The 26,851-nt window shown below is 55.5% G+C and overlaps 2 protein-coding genes and 1 long non-coding RNA gene across 3 annotated transcripts in view; 2 read left to right on the top strand and 1 right to left on the bottom strand.

Moving 5' to 3' along the window:
• On the top strand, window positions 1–9,198 carry Mcrs1 (microspherule protein 1). The gene is made up of 15 exons (XM_005411829.1): window positions 1–109; window positions 1,355–1,474; window positions 1,976–2,114; window positions 2,508–2,646; window positions 3,250–3,408; window positions 3,555–3,664; window positions 4,739–4,847; window positions 5,095–5,233; window positions 7,190–7,265; window positions 7,579–7,607; window positions 7,713–7,805; window positions 7,979–8,061; window positions 8,215–8,302; window positions 8,544–8,671; window positions 8,779–9,198. The coding sequence occupies exons 2-15, from the start codon at window positions 1,465–1,467 to the stop codon at window positions 8,863–8,865; spliced, it is 1,389 nt and encodes a 462-aa protein (XP_005411886.1). The 5' UTR covers window positions 1–109; window positions 1,355–1,464; the 3' UTR covers window positions 8,866–9,198.
• Kcnh3 (potassium channel, voltage gated eag related subfamily H, member 3) lies at window positions 9,189–26,851 on the bottom strand (the record flags this gene model as incomplete). Its single annotated transcript, XM_005411830.2, is given in 15 exon segments — window positions 9,189–10,136; window positions 10,232–10,308; window positions 10,964–11,070; window positions 11,489–11,820; window positions 12,563–12,780; window positions 16,908–17,157; window positions 17,574–17,773; window positions 18,047–18,325; window positions 21,935–22,142; window positions 22,229–22,386; window positions 22,765–23,008; window positions 23,414–23,547; window positions 24,515–24,649; window positions 25,090–25,323; window positions 26,711–26,851. Coding segments are annotated over 15 exon segments (3,249 nt in total). The 3' UTR covers window positions 9,189–9,539.
• LOC102030671 overlaps window positions 25,330–26,851 on the top strand; it is a 14,622-nt gene continuing 13,100 nt past the window's right edge. Inside the window, exon 1 of the long non-coding RNA XR_264895.2 lies at window positions 25,330–25,451. This is a non-coding gene — a long non-coding RNA (uncharacterized LOC102030671). The remainder of the gene's footprint in view (window positions 25,452–26,851) is intronic.

Genomic DNA, 26,851 nt, shown 5'->3' with positions numbered 1-26,851 from the left:
GACCCTTGTGAGTAACCCGGAAGTAGATGTATCTCACGGAAGCCGGCTCTGACCCCGCGGCTGCTGCTGTCGCCGGGGAGAAATTGTTGGAGCTGGCAGCCTAGGAATGGTGAGACCTCACGGTTCGCCTTTGAGGGTTCCGAGTAGAGTTGGGGGTGAAATGGAGTTTCCCGGAGTGCCGCCGGGGACCAGCCCCATAAGCTTTGGGGCCCCGCCCCGCCCCGGTAGCGCCCCGAAAATTTGCGCATGCGTGGGTCAGAGCGGGCGAGAACGTGGCCTGAGGTGTTACGCATGCGCAAAGGTGGCATGTTGAAGGTGGGGGTGAGAATTGGCGTGGGATTTGGCTCCCTTTCCTTGCTGCCATCCCGTGGGACTTAAACCGAGGCTGCGGGAGCATTGAGGTTCCTTTGGTGCTGTTCTTTGAGCTGCAGAGCTGCTTCACCACTGCTATCCTGAGCCCCTGTAAAGGACCTGGTCTATCCCCCACTTTGGGCGTGCTCTAGCGGGAGAAAGAGGGGCGGAGGGCCGGAAAGGAGGGCGCAGAATTTGCCTCAGTCTGCCTGCAGGATCCAGATCCATCACCCCTCCCTCAGATGTTAAGACGCCCAGCCGTATCCTCTGTGGAGCAGCACGAGAGCACGTCTAGGGGCAGGGCCGCAGCGCTGCCCAGAGAGCCATCCTGGTCACAAGGGGCGGGGCCCTCGAGCAGAGCCCCCTTGCAGGTCCCGCTCTTCAGTTCTCTTGGGGTTAGAATCGCCCCTGCAGGTGATAATCACACAGTCCTCAGACCTCACGTTTTTAGTTTGCACGAGGTGTACCACCCATTTCGGCAAAAGCTGTAAATGAAAAAAAAAAAAAAAGTACCGATTGGTGTTCTGGATCGCTCTCCTTTTCCTTGCTGTGGTCTACGAGAAGGTAGTATTGCTGCAGAGGGGGCAGCTGAAGAAAAGAAGTGTCCCTTGTCCTTGCTAATTTATAGTCAGGTGTTTAACCTAACACTTAGAGGGCTCTGTGAACCTCCTAAAATAGTATGTTTGTACATTTTTCTGGAGTCTGTAACTTTTTTTGGAGACAGGGTCTCAATATGTAGTTTAGGCTGGCCTCAAACCCGTGGCAGTCCTGTGCCTCAGTCTCCCAAGTGCTGGGATTACAGGCGTGTGCTACCATACCCAGCTATATACTCTTAAAAGTATCATTGACTGTCACAAGGGTGCTGTTTTATAAACAGTAATATTTAGTTTTATTCCTCTTTCTGCTCCCATGTTTCCCTTAGCGTATGGGACCTGAGCCAGTATAAGGAGGGGAGGCTGGCCAGTTGGAAACCTCAGCCTCAGAAAGCCTCCCTTCTTTGCAGAATTTCCTCTCAGCCTCTAAGCCCACCTGGTCAGGATCCTTGGATGAGCGCGCCGGACCCTTCCTCCTAGCCCTGTGGTTTGGAACCAGTGGCTGTGGGACTGTAAGAGAATGGACAAAGGTAGTATGAGGCTGGGCCAACTCCCCAAAGGCTTGGGCACCAAGCATCAGCTGATTCTGCCCAGTGCCTGGCATGTATCTTTCCATCCTGGCCGGGCAGTGCCACCTCCTGCTGAGCTGGCACCACCTATATACCTTTCGGCAGAGCCACAGTTGACTGACTTGCTGTTGAGCTGCTGCCCTGTGGCACGCTGCGTTTTGATGGCAGAGGGAGCAGTATGCGTAGGGCCTGGTGTGTCAGCATCACCAGTCTGACTTGAGCACTGTGTGCTGCATGACACGGCTCTTGGCACTGGGAGAACTGCCTTGCATGGAAAGTCGGCTGGTCTGAGCCCAGGTGGGATCTGGATGGCTGAGGAAATGTCATTGTAAACCATCGAGGAGCCAGGGAAGGGGCTGAGAGGGCTGGCAGGGGAAGGGCGCTGAGGAGGAGCCCCATGTGCAGAGGCTGAGGGCTCTGGTAGCCACTTGGGAAACCTGAGTTCACTAATTCTCTTTCTAGATTCTCAGGGGCTGCTAGATTCATCTCTGATGGCATCAGGCACTGCCAGCCGCTCAGAGGATGAGGAGTCCCTGGCAGGGCAGAAGAGAGCCTCCTCCCAGGCCTTGGGCACCATTCCTAAGCGGAGAAGCTCCTCCAGGTAGTCACGGTTTGGAGGGACTGGGTAGAGGAGGAAGCTTGTGGCGTTCGGTTCTGTCTGCCTTCGCCTCTGTTGGAACTGGCTGCCTGAGCCACTCCGGGGCCTAAACAGAACCTTGTGCTTTTTTTTTTTAACCCCTGCCAGTCCCTCGCATGGCACAGGGTGGGGAGGGAGAGCTTCAGTCTCTGATGGGAAATCTGTGCGCAGTTGTCAGTCAGTATTTCAGAGGGCTGGAGTACGGCAGTTCCATGCCACTGAGCCCAGCTCTGGTAGAAAGTGAAAAGAGCAGAGCAGTTAGCTCCTGCTGAGAGCCTCCTTTGTTCTGCAGGCTGGGAAGGTGTGAGAGGGCAGCAGGGAGGGGTAGAGATGGCTCACTTGGCAGGACCCCCACAGGTTCATCAAGAGGAAGAAGTTCGATGATGAGCTGGTGGAGAGCAGCCTGGCGAAGTCCTCCACTCGAGCCAAGGGGGCCAGTGGGGTGGAACCAGGGCGCTGTTCAGGGAGTGAACCCTCCTCCAGTGAGAAGAAGAAGGTGAGGAACTGAGAGGTGGGGGTGGGCTGGGGAGAGGAGCAGCAGCAGTGCCAGATTTTGTGTTTCCCCAGAATCTTTGCCAGCTGCCAAGCGCTCTGCAGAGGAGGCTCGTGAGAGGACCGAGCTGCCCCAGCCCCCATCCCAGATCCCTCCTTTCTATCTCTTCCTACTCTCCTTTCTTGCTGTCCCCCCGCCCCCCGCCACTGCATCCTGTATCACATTCATTGTGGGAGGCATGGAGCAAGCATCTATTCTGGGAGCAGACAGCCTGTTCCAAGCATTGCAGGATGTAAAAATAACCCCCAGGTGGCATTGCTCTGGCCCCAGACACTGTACCAGCAAGAGTGTTTTCCTGGTATCCTACCCACTGACCCTCCATTCTAGGGTTGGGGTACCACCAGCAAAGAGAAGACCCCATATGTTCAATGATTATGTAGAAATAATTTGGCGGGGGTAGGGTGGGTATTAGCAAGCTGAATTCCCTGCCTGGCTTCCTGTTATCAACTAAGGCTGCAGCTGCCTCACAGTATGTGAAGCACTAGGCCTGAAGCCCAGCTGTCTTGTTGCCAGCTTTAAGCTCACTTGCTCCTGTCCCAAACCCAGGTATCGAAGACCCCTAGCACTCCTGTGCCTCCCAGCCCTGCCCCAGCCCCAGGACTCACTAAGCGTGTAAAGAAGAGCAAGCAGCCGCTTCAGGTGACCAAGGATCTGGGCCGCTGGAAACCTGCAGATGACCTCCTGCTCATCAATGCTGTGCTGCAGGTAGTGTGCTTCACCACAGGATTAGTGTCTTCTCCACTCAGTCTCCAGTTCCTAGCTCCTAAACCAGCCCAGCAGGGCCCTGTGGGTGATATGGGAAGGGTTCTCTCCAGCACTGAGGCTAGAGATACCCACCTGGGGCCTTGCAGACCAACGACCTGACATCAGTCCACCTGGGCGTGAAGTTCAGCTGCCGCTTTACCCTTCGAGAAGTCCAGGAGCGCTGGTACGCCCTGCTGTATGATCCTGTCATCTCCAAGTAAGTGGGGCTGGCTCTAGCAGGGGAGAGGTACTGGGGATAACAGATTGGCTCATGGAGTAGAAGGTCTAGATTGTAGAGGTTCGCAGAGGAAGGGCCTGAGAGGCAGGGGTTTGGGCCTTACATCCTCTGGGATGATCCAGGGACCCATTGAACTTCATAGGGAAGCTTCTTCTTGCCTCCAGCCAGCTAGTTCCAGCCAATGCCAGAAGCGCCGTAGTCTGAAAGCAGAGGAAAAGGTGTGGGAGGAAAAGCCCATCCGAGCGCCGAGAGCCCCGGTTCCACTACTGTGCATTATAGTTTTGGGCAGGTCACCTCGAAGCCTGTCTACAGTGACCCCTCACAGTTTCTTCCTCATAAGAAGAGCAGTCAGACCAGAACATCACCAAGGCCCCTTCTAGCTTTCACACCCAAGGTTCCAAATAAACTGCACACATGCAACACACTTTTCGTCCTCTATCTCAGAGTTCAGTGTCTATAAAACTTGGTTGGAGCCAAGTGTGGTGGTGCACACCTGTAATCCCAGCATTCGGGAGGCTGAGGCAGGAAGACTGCTGTGAGTTCAAGGCCAGTCTGGTCGCCATAGTGAGTTTAAGGCCAACTTGAACTACATAGTTTAAGGCCAGCCTGAGCTATATAGTGAGACCTTGTCTCAAAAAACCAAAAGCAAAACAAACAAACAAAAAACTTGGTTGGGTTCTGCACACAGGATCTGCCTCACAACTGGGCTTTTAGGAAACATAGCAGCTTTAGTTTTCTAGGTTTCCTGTTCATTCATTTGGCAAACTCATGAGGACACAGGTGCTATGCTAAGCCTTTGGCTTTTCCTTTATTTTTTTATTTATTTATTTTTTTGTAGGGGCTTTTGTTGGTTTTTTGAGACAGGGTCTCACTATGTAGTTCAGGCTGGCCTTGAACTCACCTTGGAAATCAGGCCTCCTGAGTGCTGGGATTTGGCTTTTCCTTTTGAGGGTCTACCCTCTGTGTTCTGGGTCTCAAGTACCTGCAGGTTTGATGGAAGTAGGAAACACAGAGCTCCCTTCAGCTCTGCCCTCTGTCTCGTTTCACACCCAGGCTGGCCTGCCAGGCCATGAGGCAGCTGCACCCGGAGGCCATTGCGGCCATCCAGAGCAAGGCCCTGTTCAGCAAGGCTGAGGAGCAGCTGCTGAGCAAAGTGGGATCGGTAAGACTCCGAGCTGGGCGCAAGGTTGAAGTTAAGGATTGGGGCAACCCTGGCCCATTGTCTGCATGGGTGCATATGCAGACGCTCACACATGTGCAGCAGCCTTTGCAGTAGTCTTCAGGAGGAGCCAGGCCCGCTAGGTCGGGTTGGGAGTGGGGTCAGGGAGGGGAGCAGAACAGGAACAGGAGGGAAGGCAGAGGTGAGAGTGAGAAAACCCAGTCACGCCGGGCTTGTTTCCTGCCCCCAGACCAGCCAGCCTACCCTGGAGACCTTCCAGGACTTGCTGCACAGACACCCTGATGCCTTCTACTTGGCTCGTACTGCCAAGTCTCTGCAGGCCCATTGGCAGCTCATGAAGCAGTATTATCTACTGGAAGACCAGACAGGTAACATCCGGGAGCTGGCGAAATAAGTGGGCGTGTGTGTGTGTGTGTGTGTGTGTGTGTGTGTGTGTGTGTGTGTGTACGGTGCTCTGGGCACAGCTGCCCTTAACTGCAACAAATTTCTCAGTGGCCTCTGGTGTCCTCTTTGCCTTACTTTCCAACAAAAACTACTATTTTCAGAGCAGCTGCAGTGGTCTGTGACTTCATAAAGGTAGCCAGGCTTGTCAGTAATCATGGGCAAAAGGTCCAGATAGTCAACTGCTGTCTCTTGTTTTATTTTTGGTTTTTCCTGACATTTTGTCGTTATGTTATACAATGATACATTAGTACATTTTCTCTGTCTCTCAGGGTGTGTCTCTCTCTTTGTTTCCCCTCTCTTTCCCTCCCCTCTCTCTGTCTCTATCCTCTCTCTCCTCTCTTGTGTTCCTCCTTCTTCAGCCTCCAGCTGTGTACCACTGTGCCCAGTTCTTTCCCGGTCATCTTTTACTCTGTCCTGAAAATGCAGCTTTGTCTGTGCCCTTTACCTCACTACCAGGGTCTTGCAGATTCTGGGTAGGAAAAAGATGTTCCTGCAGAACTGTAGAGGGTGGTCCTTCCTCCTTTAGTGGTCCAGGCGCAGCTGTCTTTATTTCTGCAGCTGCCAGAATTCTGCTTCTTCCCTAGACTTAGCTGTCACTGCATTCCAGCAGCACAGACATACTGGATAAAGTTTGTTTTTACTGCTATAGCCTGTTCCTTGGTCAGTATTTTGAAAGTTATTTTGTTAACTGAAAGCCTTGTTTTAAGATTCTCCTTTCTGTTTAGAGCTGGAATCCCTGGGAACTGTGTGCACAGCTTAGCTGTCAAGTCAGTTGCACATTTAGCATTGTAGGACTTCAGGGAGCCCTGGTGGTAGGGACTTGGGGGGGTGACCACCCCAGTGCCATCTCCCTATGCATTCTTACCCGGGGGCGGGGATGAAGAGTGTTTGTGGCTGCTATACTGCCTCCTCCCTTCTTGAGCTGACAGCCACTCTGCTGCTGTCTGCTACAGAGCATGTACTGCAATCCTGGCCTAAAAGCGCATGTTCAAATTTTGGGTACCTTAATCCCTTTTATATTTTCATCAGAAAAAAATTGAAAAACCTGTGCTGGGGATGCAGCTCAGTGAAAGAGCACTTGCCTAGCATGCGTGAAGTCCTAGGTTCAACCCCTAGTAACCACATATATTGAAAAAGTTTCACAAAACAATATTTATCCTACATGTATTAGATGACTTCTGATATTATCCTATTGTATTTTGTTCTTTTTAAAAATGGTGGTAATTTCATGACTTGAGAGCAGGTCATGGTTGCAAATAATCAACTACTGGTGCATGCCTGTAATCCTAGCACTCTGGAGGCTAAGGCAGGAGGATTTCAAGCTTGAGCCCATCCTGGCCAACTTAGCAACTTAGAGAGGTGCTATCTCAAAAAATAAAAAGGGCTTGGGGTGTTGCTCAGTGTGCAGGCCCTAGGTTCTGTTCCCAGTACTGAGAAAACCAAACACTGGCCTGAGTGTGGCACTAACACCTGCACATCTTTCCAGTGATATGTGCTCTTGGCCTTCACACGGTGTGGTAGGAAAGGCTGGAAGTACATGATGTGCCGGAAGGAGCAGTTGGAATCAGTCTAGGGTAAAATAGCTTGAAGCACTCTTCTGTGTGCGTTTCCACGTCTATAAATGGATCTCAGTAAGAGCAGTGTCTTACCTGCTTAGTTCAAGACTGTACCTCAAAAGCCCCTCACACATCCAGAACCCCAGGCAAAGGTTAGTTTGCATTTCCTGCCCTGTCTAGAATTGCCTCTGCCCTCAGCTACCTGGGGTAGTCCTGGCCCTTCCCTCTGGTTCTGTCCTGGGGGTGTCTGCCTAGCTCAGTTGTCGGCTCAGCAGCTTGAGCTTGAGGGGGGCCTCAGCACTCATCCTCCTGTCTTTTGTTCAGTGCAGCCGCTGCCCAAGGGAGACCAAGTGCTGAACTTTTCTGATGCAGAGGACCTGATTGATGACAGTAAGCTCAAGTGAGTGGCTGGGGCCCTGGCAGGGTGGAGAAAGCCGGGTGTCCTGTGGTAGAGCATCCAGGCTGCCCAGCCCGACTCGGCCTTCAGACTCTGGTTGCAGTGATGGTGCTTGGCCTCGCTGGTGTGACCCCTGCTCTGGGGGCCACTGAGGCTCGTGCCTTACCCTTACTCCCATACTAGTCCTGGGGAAGGTGGCCGGGCACCACTAGGAAGCAGCCTGCTGGGCCATTTGGCTAGAGGGTGGGGGTTACCTTAATGAGCCACATGGCAGGAGAGCTGAAAGTGGACCTGCTGTCTTCTGTCTCACCCTCAGGGACATGCGGGATGAGGTCCTGGAGCATGGTAAGTGTGCCCTGGTGGGGACTGTGAGGGGCTGGAAACTCCAGGATCAGTACTCAGTGCTGGTAGCCTTGGAGTCTCTCTCCTTACCACCCCATCTAACCCCAGAGCTGACAGTGGCTGACCGGCGCCAGAAGCGAGAGATCCGACAGCTGGAGCAGGAACTGCATAAGTGGCAGGTGCTGGTGGACAGCATTACAGGTGAGGAGGCCGGGGGAGCAGAAGGGTCACTCTTCAGAATCCCCCACCCCATCCTGAGCCCACTCTTGCTGCCTAGCTGGGTGCACCCTGCTTCCCCGAGGCCCAGCTCCCTTTGCTGCTTGCTCTGATTCCTGCCTCCCACTCAGGCCCCTCTTTACCTCCTCCTTCCCCAGGCATGAGCTCCCCGGACTTTGACAACCAGACCCTGGCGGTGCTGCGGGGCCGCATGGTGCGGTACTTGATGCGCTCACGTGAGGTGAGGCAGGTCCTTCCCATCCTTGTCCTTTCTTGGCATCCCTCCTCTGTCACTGTCCTCTCTCTAGTCGTGATTTTTCATCTTTGCCTGCCCTGTGTGGACCTCCATCTTCCATTCCTTAGGTCCCAGCCCTCACCTGCCCCATTTCCCTAGATCACCCTGGGCAGAGCAACCAAGGATAACCAGATTGATGTGGACCTGTCTCTGGAGGGTCCGGCCTGGAAGATCTCCCGGAAGCAAGGTACTGCGTCACCCACCTACCCCTGCCACCCAGGGGGTGCCGTGTGTGGATGTCCCCCAGCCTCTTGGTGCCATTTCCAGCCTTGGGAACCCATGTGGACTAGCCAAGGCAGGTTGAAGGAACCAGCATTTCAAGACCTCTGACTTGGGCATCCCAGGAAGCGAAGATAGTACCTGGAGACTCCTGGCTGTCTTCTGGCCTTCCCCAATCCCACTTGGTCTTTTCCTCTCTGCTTATGTAGGTGTCATCAAACTGAAGAACAACGGGGATTTCTTCATTGCCAACGAGGGCCGACGGCCCATCTACATTGACGGACGGCCTGTGCTGTGTGGCTCCAAATGGCGCCTCAGCAACAACTCTGTGGTGGAGGTGAGCTGGGAAGCGGGTGGAGAGGCCAGGACGAGCCCAGGGGTGTGGCAAGCTGCTGCGTGGGCCTGGCCTGTCCCCCGTCCTGAGTCACCTTCCTCTTCACCTAGATTGCCAGCCTGCGATTTGTCTTCCTCATCAACCAGGACCTCATTGCCCTCATCCGGGCAGAGGCTGCCAAGATCATACCACAGTGAGGAGTGGGGGCAGGACCCGGGGCTTTCTCTGGCCTTGGTTTCCACCGTCATTCCAGTCCCCTTGAGCTGGGAACTCAGGCTTCTGGCAAAACTTTTTGTTTAGAGGGAGTAGCAGGAGCCCCAGCTGCTGGCCCACAGATGGGAGGGTGGGACGGGCCACTGGGAAGCCAGGAGAGGCTGGGGCTCTTGTGTTTCCCTGCAGCCAGAGCCCCACCCCTCCCTGCAGACCGCCCTCCCCATGCTCCCCAGTTACCATGTTCATTCCTTTGTCTCCAGCAGATTAGCTTCAGACTTGTTTTTCTTTGTAAATAAAAAGCACTACGTTCCAAAGTAGTTTCTTTATTATTTTTTTTTAATATAAAAAATGTAAGGAAAGGTAGAGACGGGCACATGCAAAGGATGCCAGAACCCCTCCTTGTCCTCAGGCCTCTGACCCCAACCTGCAAGAGTGACAAAGTGGTCAAGAGCAGGCTGAGGTGGGCCCCAGAAGTGAAGACCTGTAGGTTCCTATCCCTGGGGCCTGTCTCTGAAGCTCCAGGCCACGTCTGAGATTAGGGCCAAGCCTGCCTTTGTTCTCAGGCTCCCTGCCCTGAGCCAGTGGGCAACATGGAGTCCTGAGGCTGGCCAGAAGAGCCGAGGGCAGCGCGTGTGCAGCACAGAGCTCGGGCTGGTGGTCAGACCCCCGTGCCTTCTTCTTGGGTCCACTGGACTGTCCCAGGGCCATGGCAACCAATAAGCACCATCTCTAGGCTGTGGGGGTCCCAGGGCAAGGCCTGGCCCCCGGACCCTGGTGGCGGCTCTCCAGTGCTGGTAGCTTCAGCTTGGCTCACAGGTTCCAGGGGCCCAGGCCTGGCCCCTTCCTCAGGAGGAGGTGAGGCCGGGGTGCTGGGCTCAGAGCAGAGTTCTCCTGAGCCAGGGGGCTCTGAGTCTGAAGTGGAGGTCCATAAAGCTGTGGCTCGGGGCCAAGGGGAGCTCTGAGATGCTGGGGGGCCCCAGGGCCAGGGTGCTGTGAGGGGAGGGGGCCCTGGATGAGGGTGGGGCCAGGTTCCACTCAAGGTTGAGCTGGCTGGGGGCTGCAGGCAGTAGGAGGATGCCCCAGTGTCCACACGCAGAGGCTGTAGGAGCCCTGAGGTGCTGGCGGGGCAAGGCCCCTCTCCCGATGCTTGAGGGCACAGGCTCTCCCCTTGGGGTGCCAGGATGAGCTGCACAGCCTGGCGAAGGGACTGAAGTCCCTCCCGCATCTGTAGCACTTGCTCAGACAGCTCCATCACCTTGGAGAAGGGAGAAGGCAGGATCAGTGGATCCACTTCCTGCCAAGGCAGTACCTGCCCCTTCCCTCCCGACGCCTGCTTTGCCCCTCACCCACCGCCTGCCGCAGCTTGTCCAGTGTGTCTGTATTCCTTGCCTCGCTGGGCCCAAGGGGGACAGTGAGTAGGCCACTCTCTGTGGACAGGATAAAGTTATCAGCTGGGGCTGGGAAAAGATGGCATGCCTCCCAGCCTCAGCCCCCAGTGAAACAGACTACACTGACCTGGCAGAACCTGACTCCCAAGAATAACCTCTTCTGGCCCAAGAAGCGTAGTTTTGCCCAAATGCCAAGGGCAGGAAAATCCCTCCCGGCAGCCTGGGGTCACACTGCCAGCACTCTCCTCCCCCTCAGGAAGTTGTTCTCCGTGCCTGTTCCTTGTTCTTTCAGGGAAGCAGACATTCCTGGGGATTCTTCACTTCCCTGGGCTTCTGGCCTTGCAATTTGAACCCTGGGTCCCAGCCCCGTGTCCTGCCAGTGAGCCAGACATTGAGCTAAGGGTTTTGGTTCCATTATCTTAACATGCCTGACCACCTCTTTTATAGAAATGAAGCTGGAGCCAGATGCGAAGTCCCCAGTGCTAGAAAGCTCACAGAGCAGCGACCCAAACCAAGGTCCCGTGCTGGCCTTCACTACCAAACCCTCATCCAGTGGTGCAGGGACCAGGGAGCGGAAGAGGGCTTCTGGCCCCTACCATTTTCTCCAACAGCAGGCTCAGAGGCTGACAGTGCCTGAGGTCCATGGTACAGAGGGACCGCCCCCAGAAACATACCCTAACCCAAGGCTTGGTACCTGGTCCAGGAGAGGGACTGCTGCTACATTCTGGGCCAGACTGGCCTACCCGGAAAGAGAACTTGGGCTGGTCAGAGCCACAGCCATCCTCAATGCCATCTACGACCCTGTGGGCCCAACAAATCAACAAACAGGACAACAGGTCAACTGCATGTACGCACTGTGGTGTTACAGGGATCAGGGTGCTCCAGTGTCCATACACAGAAACTGCAGTAGCCCCAAGTTGGCCAGGGGACCCGGGGGTCCTAAGAGAGAGCTGACACGTGGCCCCTTCCCCCACAAGCTTGCGTATTAGCTGGGGAACGAAGCTCAAGCAACACGGAACAGCAAGAGCAGGGTATGGTGCACACCAATGGGCAAGTGAGGCAGCAGGAAGGCAGAGTCAGGGAGGGTTCCAGGAGGAGGTAGGCTTGGACCCTGCAGGCTGAGGCGTTAAGACGGAGGGACGGGTGCTCAGAGTGAGGCGTACGCAGCTGGGGCCTCTGCCTTATCACTGCCCTGCCAAGGGGCCTAGGGTCTGCTCACCTGGGGCTCAGATCCAGGGGCGCATTCCATGACATGGGTGGCAGCCGCAGCCCCTCCAGTGTCCGTGGGTGGACAGAGGGGCCGGCCTCAGGCTTCAAAGCCCCTGTCCTGCTTGCACGCCCTCGGCCACCTAGATGTGATCGGGGCGCAGTTCGACGTGGGGACAGCAGCTTGGCAGCTGAAGAGGAAGAGGTGCAGCCAGGGGACAGGAGGGGGCTGGAGGGCTCGTCTGCTGGGGCTGGCGAGGCTGTGGGACCCTGCTCTCCGTCCGTCTCCTTTTCCTCCAGTGTGGACATGAGAGTGTTGTCACCACTCAGGGAGCTCGTGTCTACCTGGGGACAGTGGGAGCATGGAGTCAGCATGTATGGCCAGTCATGTCCCATTCACCTCCCCTACCAAGGCATCATCTCCTGTAGAACACAGCAGCCATCTTTGTTAAACAGAATACCCAGTGCGGCCCCTCTGCCCAGGAGTGATCTGCTTTGCTATTGCTACCACGAAGCTGCTGAGCCCTGGACGCATTAGCTGGCCCTTAAAATTCTAGCTAAGCGTGAACACACTGCCCCGCTACTTGGTCCCTCAGGTTCACAGAACTGTCCAAGAAAATGCAGTCCTTAAAACAGGTTTGGAACTAGTGACATCACCCAGGAAAATTCAAAAGCACCTCAGACAGGCATGTTTTGCCATATGGGGTAGAAGGAGCCACAGGACTCTCCTGAGAAGCAGCATGGAAGGCTGGTGCCTGTCCCGGCCCTGCCCAGCCCCCTGCCCACCCTCCACCCGCAGTCTATGAGGATCAGCAGACACCAGCATGCGCAGCATCCCTCACTTAAGACTTTGCTCTGGATGAGCCCTGGGTATACTGGGCTGAGAGGGGTGGCTGAATATGGCCAGGCTGGCTTTTCAAAGTGCGTGGATGTGAAAAGGCAGGGACAGCATGGGGCCCTGCCTGTGTGTGTGCATAGGGGGGACTTTCACAGCAGGCCATGCCTCCCTAGCATTCCATCAACCCCAGCCTCTGCCCACCCCACCAGGTGCCTCCAGCCCCTCCATGCGTGTACCCAGCACCCTCACCTCTGCATGGCCTGCCCCAGCACCCAGGTTGTAACTGAGCTCCCCTCGTAGGCCACGGCTGAAGCGAGGGGCAAATTCGGGGTACAGTGCAAGGCTCTCATGCAGGCCAGCCAGCTGCAGACACTGTAGGACGCAGTAAGTCAGCCCTTTCACATCGGCATTGGCCTTTACCACCTGCTCCCGGCGGGGCAACTCACAGCCAATCAGATCACCCTTCCCTGGGGAGAGGAAGCAGAGTCAGGTCAGTGAGGCCTGACCCTCAACCACTAGGACAGAGGAGGAAGGCCAGACAGAGGCCACTGTGCTTGCCCAACAGAGCCAGGCCTTTCCAGGTGAGACCCCACTGTGAAGTCTTCCAGCCCAGACAGAGAAGCAGAGAAGCCTGGGCCACGCCTTGACCCTGTTGCCTGCCTCACTCCTGCCCCACACGGACTTACGGTAAAGGGCCTGGGCCCCAGGCTCTGACTTGCAGGATCAAAACCCCTGTGTGAAACCCCAACCTGTTAGCTCTGAAAAACTGAACAGTCTATCAGTTCTAGTGGCTCTCAGACAGGCTGTTGATTAGAATTCTCTGGAAAGGTTAAAACAATCAGACCTCCAGTCCCATCCCTACCTTAATATCATGGTATCTACAAGAGACCCCCACAATCATGGTTCTGAAGCTCTGCGAGTCAGGTGCCGCTTGTCCAGGGACTAGTATTTGGAAGCAACAGTTTAGTGCCCTGTGTGGCTGAGTGAAAACATCAGGCAGCCGAGTTCCTTCATCTTCCTAAGCCCTGGCTGCCTCTTCTACCGAAGAGCTGCTGCAGCTGCCTGATTTTTTTTTTTTTTGCTGGTGACCAAACCCAGACCTTGTACACACTAGGCAAGTGCACTACCACTAAGCTAAAAACCCAAGGTTTTGCTTCCTCCCAACTAACTGGGATTGCAGGTGTGAGCCATCACACCCTGCAAGGTTTTCTGAATTTTACCAAGTGTCCATGGAGGGCTTCCCACCACCAAGCGGAGACTAATAGCTAGCTGACAGCAACTATAAAATGACATGAATTAAGGTCTGTACACCTCTCCGAGATGTTGAATGGTTAGAGGGAAATGTGTGTCTTAGAGTCAATGAAACAGCCAAGCGGAGTGGCACACACTTGTAATCCCAGCGCTTGGGAGGCTGAGATAGGAGGATCACTGAGAGTTTGAGGCCAACCTGGGCTACATAGTGAGATCCTGTCCCAAAACAAACGAGAGAGAGAGAGAGAGAGAGACACACACACACACACACACACACACACACACAGAGAGAGAGAGAGAGAGAGAGAGAGAGAGAGAGAGAGAGAAAAGAAAAAAAAATCAGTGAGAATAGAGACAATGAGAATCAATGCGTGTCTGTGTCCAGGGATACAGTGAGGATTAAAAGTTAATGTAGATGAACTGCCTGACACAGAGACGACCAGTAAAAGCTCACAGCCTCTCTCTGTTTCAGCCAGAGTCCCCTTAGATCATTCCCAGCAAGGGCAAAGTGAGATCTGGGCTCAGGAAGAACCTCGCTACCAGCAGCTCTGCCCTCTCTGCCAGACCATCCACACAACTGCTGTCTCTATCCTCAAGGATGAAGACAATGGCCACTGGCAGCACACTCAAAGCTCAGAGGCCTCCTCTACATGTTTGTACAGTTTGCTGAAACTTCAGTGCAGAATATACCACGTTAAATTTTATCTTCTTGGTTTCAAGCCATTCTTCTGGTTCCTTTCAAGAACTACCAGATCTTAACATGATTCTCTGAGGATGAGCTCTCTCACTGGAATAGCCAAAGTGTGTTTCTTGTCCTCATCCAAGAGATGACATAAAAGTGAGAAACCAGGAAGCCAGGTATATAGCTCAGCGGCACAAGCGCCTGCCTGCCAAGCGCAAGGTCCTGAGTTTGATACACGGTACCAAAAAAAAAAGTGAGAACCAGGAAAGGACTGAAGATAGTCTCAGAGATGAGAGACCAGTGGTGGCGAACCTATGGCACGCGTGCTGTAGCCAGCTGCTTGTTATCACTGAATGTTCTAAAAGGTTTGCCATCACTGCCAGACTGTCCCCAGGTTGGCACTTGAACATCACCTCCAAGTTCAGCTCACCCATTCCCCTTTTTCCCTCCCTTCCCTTGGCTGAAGTTAGTACACAGAGGTGGGACTCGAAACCAACACTGGTAAGCCTGAAGCTGGCCTCCACCACAAGCAGCCGGCAGGATGCACAGGACGCTCAGCTAAGGAGCCAGGTGGAGAGAGCAGGGTGAAGGCAAATAGAAACCAGGTCATGACTGCAAGCCAGGACCAGGCATTCATGGGGCACCCAGCGCCCCCAAGTCAGTGGGAAATAGTTCACGTACAACATGTGGGCCAGGAGAGGATGGAGCAATGACGTAAGTCACTGAGCTGGAGACATTCTGGAGGCAAAGGCCTGGACCACACACAAGGGTCTTTCCTGCAGCTCCATCGAACACTGGGCACCACATGTGGCTCTTCTGAGGCTTTATGCCTGACCCAACAAGGCGCCATGCTGAGAGGTCCCATGCCAGCTCTTCGCTTCCTTGGCTCCAAACTGAGTACCAACAACTCAGTCTTGCTTTGGATTGACCTGGATTTCCACCAAATTACTCAAGGGCTGCCAGCCATACATGAGTACCATAAATCTTCTTTTTCTTTCTCCCTTTCTTTTTTTTTTTTTTGTGTGTGTGTGTCAGGGGGGTACTGGGGACTAAACCCAGAGAACACAGATTTATACACTTACCAGGTAAGCACTCTACCACTGAGCTACATCCCCAGCCCTATTTTTTTTGAGATAGAGTCTGTGCTTGCTCAGCTGGTCTCGAACTCATGGATTCAAATAATCTTCCTTGCTCAGCCTCCCAAATGTCTAGCAGTACAAGTATATGATATGACACTGCCTGGGCAGAACTCTGCTTCTGCATGTAGGCTCAGAAGGTGAAAGAACTCATGAAAGATGACAAGAAGGCTGTCACTATCCCATTACCTCTCAAGTTCTAAGATCCCCGTGGCATTTCTTTTTTTCTTTTTCTTTTTTTTTTTTTGTACCGGGAATTGAATTCATGACCTCGCACTTGCCAGGCAGGCACTTGCGCCACTGAGCTATATCCCCAGCCTGGCATATCTTCTTCCTATTCCTATTCCCTTCTCAAGGGAGCTAGGACAGCACCCAGCCAGAACCAGGCCATCTGGTAACATGACTTCGCCTTGCTGGTTCTTTTCTGTATTTCCAGCCTTCACTGTAGAACACCAGCTAGATCTCAACCTCAGCTCCTTTGGGTTTCAGCTGACCCACAGAAGGAGTCAGCTGTGATCAGCCTGCTTGGGTCAGCACCTTCCTCCACTTCATATATGAGTCTCGCGGCCCCCAAGCAGGTCCCAGGGTTCCTCGCCTTCTGGGCTCAGCCCCAGAACCTGCCTCCCCTGTCTCGTGCTTCCTGTGCTTTAATACAGCGAGGGGCGTGTCCAGCCATCCTGAGAGCTGCTCTTTTTGAACTCAGGACTCCTCCAAGTGCCTGGGGGCACCATCTAAGCATGAGATTTAGTCAAGTCAAGAATAGGTTCCAACCCTTTTGGCCAATCCTTAGCTGTGCATCAATCTGACTTTGATAATGGTTCTGGCCCTACCGGGTTCTGTGAGATCTGAGCAAGACCTAGTATGTAAGGGGCCTCGGGCTGCTACAAGCCTTGTGTTCCATTCCACAAGGGCAATCTCTGTGTCTTGTCTAGGGAGTGAATTCCTCACCTTCACCCCTCTTTGGCCAAGACCAGAAGTATGTACACTGACGATACTGTTTCCCCCTCTTTCAGTCCTGCCTGGACATCTTTACCGCACTTCCATTCTCAGTGTCTGATTGCCCTCCTGACATGGAGTGTGGCTCCTTGCCAAATGTGGTGGTGCACACCTGTAATCCCAGCACTTGGGAGGCTGAGGCAGGAGGACTGCCACAAGTTTAAGGCCAGCCTGGACTATAAATCAAGGTGGGGACCTCCAGGGCTGGGAGGTCCCCACCACCAAAAGAAGTGCTGCTCCTCTGGCCTCTCATGGATCCAATCCTTTTAAAGCCTGGCTCCTCACTCACTTGGTCCCAGGAACACCTGTGAGATAGCGGTTCCCTCCCATGTCACCACCTTGCCATCACTGAGTCTTCTGGGAGCTTTGCCCAGGTCTGGGACCACTCCTGATTCCACCCTGGCTGATTCTCCCCCTGTAGCCTGGCTGATTCTCCCCCATGGCCTTGTGTGCAACCCCTCCCCAGGTTTTCTGCAGAATGAATTCTCAACCCTACCCCAACCCCATGTCTTCTCCCACCCATACAAACCTAGGATGGCGAGCACAGTGCCACCCTTGAGCACTTCCATGGAGCCAGAGCAGACAAAGTAGAGGGCCTGGAGAGCATCACCTTGGTGGATGAGGTACTCGCCGGGTGTGCAGAAGGCCGGCCTCAGAGCCAGTGACAGTGCCCGCAGGCACCCACGGCTTGCTGCCTCAAACAGTGGCAGCTGCAGGACCTCCTTATGCAGGTGCATGGCGATGTCTGCACGAAGCTCGTCCGGTAGGCTTTGCAACAGCTGCAGGTTATCAGGAGGAGAAAGCTGAAGGGGCAAAAGAGGAGATCCTCTCCTGCCCGCTCCTCTGTCATGGGAAGCCTTGGGAGCAAGGGGAGGGGTGGAAGGAGGCTTGAAGCCTTCTGCATGGCACGCAACTTGGCAAGGGGCGCAGTCCAAAAGGTGGCTGTCTGCTGCCCTCCATCATTTTTAGCCCTTCTCCGAAGCCCCTTTCCTCTTCCTGGCCTTGGGACTTGAGAGGAGGCTGCAGGCCTTCTTGGCTGCACTGTGTTCCATGCTGCCGTCCCCGCAAGAGAAAGTGAAAGCAGGAAGGACAAGACTTTGCATTACTCTCTATCCACCCTCACTCCTGATCATTTGGGTCAAGTGCAAACCCAGAGGGAGCAAAGGCTGGAAGGCCCGGCCCTGGAGGTCCGCACCTCAGTGGTGTCTATGCCGTTGTTCACAGCCCAGGTGGCCTGGAAATACTCCAGCATTCGCTGCTTGAGGGGCTTGGGGATGCGATGGATTCGGATGTAGTCACGCAGGTCCCGAGTGCGGCTGTGGTACAGGAAGCGGCGGGCGTACATGCGCTGGATGATGGCTGTCACGTTCCCAAACACCACTGCGTGCATCAGAGCTAGGGAGCGGAGCAAGAGGGGGTCACCTCTAGGTGTGGCTTGGCTTAGCCTGACACCATGCTGGACATATCTGGCCCTTGGCCCCTCCTCACCCCACACACTCCTAGGCAGGGCACATGGGCCTCACCTAGGCCTGGTCCCATGTTCTGTGGACCACCTAAGGCAGAAGAACCTCTGGCCTGTGGGGCTCTAGCGGGTGTGGAAAAGGAGGGGCCACCTGGAGCCAGAAGTCTAAGAGAGGACCCCCAGGAAGCCCTCGGGCCAGGCCTCACCACCGATGAGCATGGTGCATATGGAAAAGATCTTCTCAGTGTCCGTGTTGGCAGACACATTGCCAAAGCCCACGCTGGTGAGGCTGCTGAGCGCAAAGTAGAGGGAGGTGATGTAGGCACTGCGCAGTGACGGGCCACCCAGGAGCTCCAGCTCCGTTTTATTGGCCTCGCTGCTGCTGCTGCAGTTGTCATTCTGGCCAGAACTGTTCCCTCCAGCTGGGCTCCGGTTCACCAGGTAGTAGGGGGTCTCCAGTCGCCGGGCCAGCTCCTGCAGCCAGCCTGAGGAGGGCGAGAGGGGAGGCTAAGCAGGCAGCGCCATGTGGTGACTCTGGGGTGCAGCGCGGGGGAGATGCAGAAACTGCCCCAAACCCAAGCCTTCCCACCATGGTCCCCTCTTCTGCCGGCCCAGTACACCCCTTAAGTCTCAGTAGGATAGGCACAGGAAGAACTGGCTACCTCCCAAGCTGGCTCCAATGGTGCTGAGAGTGGAGTAAGGAGAATCACACCCTCTTCCCCTTGTGGCAGCTGCTGCTCTCAGGGAATAGGCCTAGCTGGAGGGGCAGTGTAAGGGAAGGAGCTCCCGGCATTCAGCCACAGCCTAGCCCCTAAGGCTGGATGGGTGACGCCACTGCCCTTAACCCGTTCACCCATACTGTTCTTTCTGGTTTTCTCTGGGCTCATCTCCTCCAGAAAGCTCCCCTTCCCACAACCACAGAAACCACCCAACCTCACGCTGGCACTCAGGTGCACGCACACGGACGGTGCACGGTCCCCCACAGGCAAGACAAAGACACACATGTGAGCACCTAACAGATGCCCAGACACAGCACGCCACTTACACTGAAAAGACCTGCGTCCACTTGGGAGACAAAGGGACACAGGTTTGCAAGCTGGCACAGGCAGGGATGGGGGATGCACGTGCACACAGGTGCATACACCCAGAGGCTGCAGGTGGGCAGGCACCTGTGCACACACGCGTACACTTGCATACACACACAGGAAGGGGCCACACTTTTTGGCCTGGCCTTGGCAAGAGGCCTGTGTATTTGCGTGGCTCATGAGTGTGTGGCTGCCAGAAATCACAGCGAACCTGGATGAAGGATTGTGGGAGCTCCAGGGTGCTGGATTGGGCCCATGGGAGAAGGCAGAGGGGACCTACTGGCTAATGGAGACTGGAGAGGCGGAGGGCAAGTGCCCTGATACTTGCAACCAGAGCTACCTCTCTACATGTGCAGTGCCCACCCCTCTAAAATACATAGATCCTGTGCCACACTTACTCCAACACTTTGAACGTAATCTTTAAGGTCCACACCTACTTGTCCTATCCACACACCCATTTCCTCAGTAACCTTGCTCACTGAGCACCAGAAGCGTCCTGTGGGCTCCAGCTCCTGAGCAGATAACCACCTTGGGCAGGAGCTACACCCAGAGGCACCACACGGGGGGGCTCTAACCTGAGTGCGATGGGCCATGGCTCAAGGGCTTCAGGAAAGCAGGTATGGTGGGGGACGTGTGCTTGGCCTCAAAGAGGAAGGAGGGTTTTGATACAAAGAAACTGAGTAGGGGTCATTTCTGATGGAGGAAAAGGCACGAGTCAAACTTGGAGATAAAGACTTTAGGAAAGTACAGGCAGCACCAAAGGCATCAAGTTCCATGCTCTGGAATGTGCACCGAGGTGTGCGGTCACCCTCCTGTTGTTTGAGACAGGCTATCAGGGTGCAGTGGGCACACCTGACTCCTCACAGTCACTGTTTAGTTGGGTATCTGAGGAGAAGCCAAGTGTCAAGGTAAGGAATAGGACGGGGTAGTGGGAAGCAGAGAGACAGGGACAGGGCAGGGAACTTCTCTCTGTCTTGACCGTGGAGAGACTTGGATCTGCTGCCTCCACGTGAGCAGGGTGAGGCTGTTCTGGGGGCTGGTGGCTTTCACACTCAGAAGTGCCCTGGGTTACCTCCCTCAGGCTCTAGCATGTCTACTGGGCTAAAGGGAATCTAGAGAAGGAACTGTCCACACCATAGGCAGCAGAAGAGCGGATCCCAGCAAAGAAGCCACAGTGCAGCCTTCCAGCAGACAAAGCCGCCACAACCACCTGCACAGCCAGCCTCACCTCCCCACAAGGACCTCTCTTCCTAGGGCTGAACTTTGGGAGGTCTGCATATGGCATGAACCCAGCTGGAAGGCAGTTTCCTTGGGAAGGGGAAGGGGAGGTGATAACGTAAAGGACTTGGAAATGTTCCAAATGTGGGCCAGTTCCAGCTCCAAACACAATGAAACTACTCTAGAATTTAGGGGTCATACATAATAGAATCCAGTAGTCAGCTGGTCCCTGGACTCCCATGTTCATCACGGGAGGACCCAGAGCCTCTCCGGGACCAGAAACCTTCTCTTTATGTGTGTATGGTCCTGGGGACTGAAACCAAGGCCTCTGCACTGAGCTACATTCCTGGCCCTTTTTTGAGACAGTCTCTGTAAGTCACTAAACCGAGCAGGCTGTGCTTGAGCTTCTGACCCTCCCGCCTCAGTCTCCCGAAGTGCTGGCATTATTGGCATGTACCATCACATCCAGCTCAGAAATATTCCTGACAGCAGATCAGCAATTCCTACGAGGTGTCTAGAACAGAGGAGCCTCACGAATGCAAGATCTTGAGTGCCCTGGGCCTACTGCAGAGGCTGGGGGCTGACCTGGGGATTTGCTGTCTGGGCCGCTTTTAAGGTCAGAGACAGGGTCAGAGCAGCGCTTGCTGACCTGAGAGCAGCCTTCACCACAGGCTCCCCCGGGATGGGGAGGCACCAAAGAGCCGGCTGTCGGAGTGTCCTGGTTTCCATGGGCCCAGCAACTAGAGTGCTCTGGGAGTAACCAAGTGGGCCCTCTGGGCACAGAGCAGCCGCTCCTGCACTTGTGAGGGAGACAGGGCTCTCAGGAGCCTCAGCATCCCCGGGGAACTGATGAGAGCAGGTTTCTAAGACTGACCTGGACTCCTGCTGACCCACCCAAGGAACAGACTGAATGGGAGGCCACCTGAGCAGCTGCAAACATGTCAAAGGTCAGTTACTGCAAAGCTGACCGAGGGCTGCAGGGTGGGAGAGGAAGAGGCATGCTCCGTTTCTGACCTGAGGGGCACTGAAAGCTAGAAATGATGGAAATGAACGGATCCAATAAGGGAAGGGACGGAAGTGGTGACCTTGAGTGGCATCAGTGGAATGGCCAAGGGACAAGGAAGTGAGGCAGGAGGAGAGATGTGAGGAAAGCGTGTGTGGAGCCCCTGGAACTCAGAAGGGCTTCTAAGGGCTACACCTCACAGAGCAGGAGGATGTGGCCGGCAGGGTCAGGAGCTACAGGGACTTCACGGAGGACAGGGTTTTGCCCCACACGGGGCACTGCGACCCTTGAGGCAACATTTTAGGTGGAGAGGTGGTGGCTGAAACCTCCAGCAAGAGTAAGACTGAGTGGGTGATGAGCCAGGGGAGGAGCTGCAGCAGCAGAGGTGAAATGAAGGAGAGCGAAGCAGCAGGGAAGGCAGACAAGGCTGAATGTAGGCTCAGGGAGAGCCTGGACTCCGTCGTGAGAGGCAGTGCAGGTGACAAGAGTGGGGCAAGGCCCGGGGACCTGAGGTGGTGCGGACAAGCTTTAGAGAGTGTGGCATGAGAGGAAGCTGTGAGGGCAGTGGCTCCAAGGGCTTAAAGAATGGTACAAAAATTTGGCCACTAGGAAGACATGATGGGTAACGGAGACTCCGAAGGCGTCGCACTGTCCTGTGTGGAGAGCAGGCCTGCCCCTGCCCAGCCCTTTTCTGATGCACGCACACACAGGCCTGCACATCCCACGCCGCCTGGCGCCACTCCTCTGGCCCCCACACCTCCTTCCCCCACAGACCCAGCCTCCCGTACCAATCTCTGGCAACTCCGATTCGCTGCTCTCGATCTCCTGCTGGCCTATGTAGAACCAGACGCAGGCCACCCAGTGGGCAAGCAGGGCAAACACAGCCATGAGCAGGGTCAGCACCACGGCGCTGTACTGTGAGTACCGGTCCAGCCGCGGCAGCAGGCGCAGCAGGCGCAGCAGCCTTACGGTTTTCAGCAGGTGGGCCCCGAAGTACTGAGATGGGGCAGGGAGGTCACCTCAGGCAGGCTCTGCCAGTACGAGCCCAAAGGCCACCACCCACCCAGCCCAGCCACACTGACCACGTTGACCTTGAAGGCATGTAGCAGGTCAAAGGGCAGCGCCGCGATGACATCCAGCAGGAACCAGGTGGTGACGTAGTGGAGGCAAATGGACTTTGGGGCAAACACTACCTGGCCAGATTTGGACACGAAGGTGGTGCGGAAATTCAGGACGATATCTGCGGGGAATCCGGGCGGGAGTCAGTGTGAGGTGCGAAGCTACTCTTTATTAATGGGCACCAGCTCAGTACGTAGTGGGGTCCCAGGCCCCTTCCATACATTGCCTGACCTAGCTGTCATGGTAATTTTAGCAGGCACACACTGTTATGCCTGTTTCATGGAAGGAGAAACTGAGGCTTGGAGTGGCTGTGACTGGTGCAAGGTCCTATAACACAGAGTAGAAACACATTTGGCACCTGAGTCTGATTTCAAAGCTTATGGGTCAAAAATGGGACAAACAGGGAGAGAAAGGGGGGCACTGGCAGCCATGCAGACAATCCTCATTGAGGCCTGAGGGTGAGGGGCCCGGGCAGAGCAGAGGGCACAGACGCACATACCAAGGATGAAGAGGACTTCCACGGCCAGGTCACAGATGCTAGGTGGGCCACGGGCAGTGCTGGGCTCCCGGGCTGTGCTCACACACACGCTGTAGGGCACGGTGACGGCCACATAGAGTGTGGCGAGCAGGATGAAGCCATCCCAGGTGGCTCTCAGCGCCCCACAGTGCAGCAGGATGAAGGGTGATTTCCGGATAGCAGCAACTTTATACTCAGGCAAGTTCGGCTTCTCTCCAAACACTCCCTGAGTGAGGCAGGGCCAGGCCAGGTGGGGAGCAAACAGCATCAGCAAAGGGTGAGTTTGGACAGCATCCAGCACAGACGTTCACCTCCTCTCTCTCCCTATACTCTCACTAGCTGATATAGGCACAGAGGTCCCCACTTTATAGATAATAAAACTGAGGGTCAGGGAGATCAAATGACTTAGCTGAGCACTTGAGCAAGAGTTAGGATTAAACCAAGGCCAAGACCCTTCTATGCCTTTGATGGATCAAACATGAGATTCCTTCCCTCAGTCCCAACCCCCAAAGTGCTGGTGAGGCCTGGTGGTGGCTCCTTGGACATTGTCTGTGGTGGGCTTAGTTCCCCTCTCCGCCACCTGCCTCTACCTTGTCCCCAGCCCCAACACACGCCCTACTTCTCAATCCACCTTATTGAGCTTGTGCTTGCCCTTGGGCTGCTTCTGCAAGTGCCCAGACAGGTGGTAGAGCACAGCCCGGCTCCGCCGCCGGTTGGCGTTAAAGCCTTTGGATCTTGCCCGGCCATATCGGCGCCGGCCACCACCTGCAAAAGAGAAGGGACTCGCGAAGATGGGTGCGTGTGCGTGTGTGTGTGCACGCGTGTGTGCACATACACCAACACAGGGTCCTGGGAGGAAGGCATCAGTTGCTGGGCCATGAACTGGTACAGCTCATTGACTATTTTGTCTGTTCAGAGTTGGGGCTCAGGATTCCTCCTGGGGTCACTCGCCAACTCCAGGAAGGAAGCGTCCTAGGGGTGCTTATGGACAATACTCCGAGAGCCTACTTTCAGGAGAAGGTTTGGCCTAGGCAAGGGAGAAGGGGATGTTTGTAGGGAAAAGTTGCAGTGATGGCATTTGGACAAGGGGCACAGGGAAGGGAGGCAGTGCCAGTAAAGGCTATTGGCAGAGGGATACGGGAGCTCAGAGGGGCCCAGGATCCAGGTGCAGGGATCAGAGGGTGACACTGGAGAGATCACAGGGAAGCAGACCCAGGCCTGAGGTGGGGGCAAGAACGGAGGGTACCCCTAGCATTCCCAGATGGCAAAGGGGCCTTGCAGCAGCACCTGATGTCAGCTCTGCCTTGCCCAAAGGCGTGCCCCAGCCTTGGAGGGTGTAAGAAAGGAAAGACCCAAGAAGTCAAAGAGAACTTTGGCTGGGGCTTCCCAGTCAGGTGTGTGGCAGGGAAAAGGAACCAGGTGCACCTGTGCTCAACCTATCGGGTGGTGGGAAGGGACGTTGCACCGGCTCCGGTGGAATGTGTTTGCTTTCAGTTTCTTAGTAAAATTAACTTGAGAAGTTCACCTTTGTCTCAAATGACCTATCTGGAAAAAGAGTCCTGTCCCTGGGCATACAGAGATGGGAGCAGCACAGTCCTCTCAGCCAGTCAGAAGACAGGCACAAGAGGGGAGGAGACCTGCGAGCCCAATCTGGGTGCCAAAGTCTTCCCCAGGCCCGAGGCACCCAACACCCAGCCACAGCCACCAAAGCAGTGCCCATGGACACACCCACCTCTCTCCTTCCAGTTGTCGGGACCCCCTCGATTCTTGGTGTCACTGATGTCCTTGTGAGAGACCAGGAAGAGGGCCACCTCCCCTTTCTCATTCTTTATGGGTATCACATCCAGGAGACACCAGAATGGGAGCCCTGGGCACAAAGACAGACTCAGTCCACCTCCCATGCTCAGCCCTGCCCAAGGTGAAAGAGGCCCTGCTCCACTGACATTCGCCGTAAGACACAAGCAGGAACAGGGCTTCTTGTGGGAGGGAGCAGCAGTCTGGGTCCCTATAGCCAAGGGTTGGATGCAGAGGGGAGCGAGCGAGAGCAGACGTGACTGTCAAGATGCGTCCTGCTAAGGCAGGGATGCTTTTCCGCTGGATGTGGGAAACCCAAACTTGGCAATGAGGGGAGTTGAAGCTAGTGTGAGAAGAGTAGTGAGGAGCCCAGGACAAGGGGTTGGGGTAGAGAAAAGGGAGAGAAGGGCAGATGGGTGCAAGGAAAGACCGCAAGGGAAAGAGGAAGGCTGTGGACATGGCAGGTCCCCAGCGGGGTGAGACTGTGGGTGAGCTGGCAAGGTGGCTCCTCACCGCTCTTCCGGTACAGAATCAGTTCAGCCTTGAACTCCTTGTGCTCGTCCAGGGCCTTGCGGATCTGTTGTCGGACGAGCTCACTGGTGTCTGGCCCATAGAGGAAGGAGCAGGCACAGCCCCGCTGCATGACCTCAGCCCGGGAGAAGCCCGTGAGGTCACAGAAGCCATCAGAGCAGTAGACCACAGGGAAGAGCCCTGCCACCTGGGCGTTGCCCAGCACAAAGTTACTATCTGCAAGAGAGCACCTTTCAGAGGCGGCATGGGGTGAAGGGATGGCTACCAACCACCCCTGCTTTCCCAAAGCCTGTAACCAACGGATGGGTTTGACAAGCTTCAGGAATCTTGTGTGTGTGTGCCAGGTAGGAGCTATTTACAAATGGGACTCAGCGTGTCACCTGTGTCAGTGCCCTGTAAGGGCCCGCTGCTAGCTGCATGTGTATGAGTGCATTCTCGAACCAGCACATGTGAATAGCAAGCTGCCCTCTGGGGTCTGTTCTGAGCAGCTTGGGGTAAGGGGTGGGGTTGAGGGTGTCCAAAGGACTGCATTGCCTGCTGTAGGCTGGCCTCAGCAGCAGTGCTACTTCTGCCAGGTTCACCCACCAGTCAGATAACCCAGCTGGCTGGCTGGTTCCTCCTCCTGGAACTGACCTGGAGTAGGAGGCAACCCAGGTCACTGTCAATCTTGCCCTCTGAGCTCCAGCCCTAGCTGCCTGACTTGGCTCAGGACTTAGCAAATGTGATCAAGAATGGGGGTGCAAGAATGGAGGCTGAACACCAGAGCCTGAAGCCAGGCTTGTACTGGGGAGTGGGGGGCACTGAATCAGCAGGCTGCCAGAGCCAAGCACCCTGGCAAAGCAGATGGAGGAGCCTGGAGCGGGGAGAGCCCAGTGACGGGTTCCCACACCTTATCCAGAGCCGGAGACCACGGAGCATGCTAGGCAGAGAGCTGGGCAGCCCCACTGGGGGTGAGTGTGGGAGGAGGAGGTGGAAGAGGAGGGAAAGGAGGAGGATGAGGAGGAGGAGGATCTGGTTTTCCTGCTTCCCTGAGCTCAGAGCCCTGGTAACCCAGGATGCAGAAGCTCAGGTGGCCTCCTCCAAACTTCCCCAGTCTGCTGGGAGTCTCCAAGCCCATTTTCTTTGGGTCTGGACGGGCTCCCCAAGGTGGGTGGGTTTAGGCTGTAGATGGGCTTGGACACTGGTACTTTCCTGAGTCCCACCTACTCTGTCTCCCTCTGCAAACCTCTTCTCCAAATCTGTCTTTGGAGCCCTTCCTGGCTGACAGGCAGCAGACTCTGGGGCCTCGCCGCACCCAGCACCCCTGCAGTCCCAGGGTAGTCCTTGCAACAGAGCCAGATGCCAGGATAGGATGGGTCAGACAGACTAAGTCTAGGTTCGCGCCCCAAGAATAGGCCCCACACCCAGGGACATCTTCCAGCCCTGCCACTTTGCCGAGCCCTTCGGAAGAAAGGCGGCGGCGCCTGGAAGGAACGGATGGCCCCAACTTCTGAGGGGCCAAACGTGAGAACCAACGGGTTCACCGACAAGTGTGGGTTCGCGACCGACGGGGCCCCGGCAGGAGAGCTCTCCTCGGGGAGTTAGGGGGCAGGGCCTGACTCACGCGTGCCGTCGAAGCGCGTGGCGATGGTGTCCAGAAAGGTGTTCTGCGGCGCCAGGAGTCCCCGCATGGCCGGCATCTTAGGCGGCCGGGGCCGTCCGCCCCATCCCTCCGGGGCGCGGGGACTCAGCGGCGGGGGAGGGC

Source organism: Chinchilla lanigera, unplaced genomic scaffold (genome assembly GCF_000276665.1).
Source record: "Chinchilla lanigera isolate Chin_1 unplaced genomic scaffold, ChiLan1.0 scaffold00146, whole genome shotgun sequence".
Classification (NCBI taxonomy): Eukaryota; Metazoa; Chordata; class Mammalia; order Rodentia; family Chinchillidae; genus Chinchilla; species Chinchilla lanigera.
Note: the sequence above shows the minus strand (reverse complement) of the source record. Positions and strands in the feature narration are given on the sequence as shown.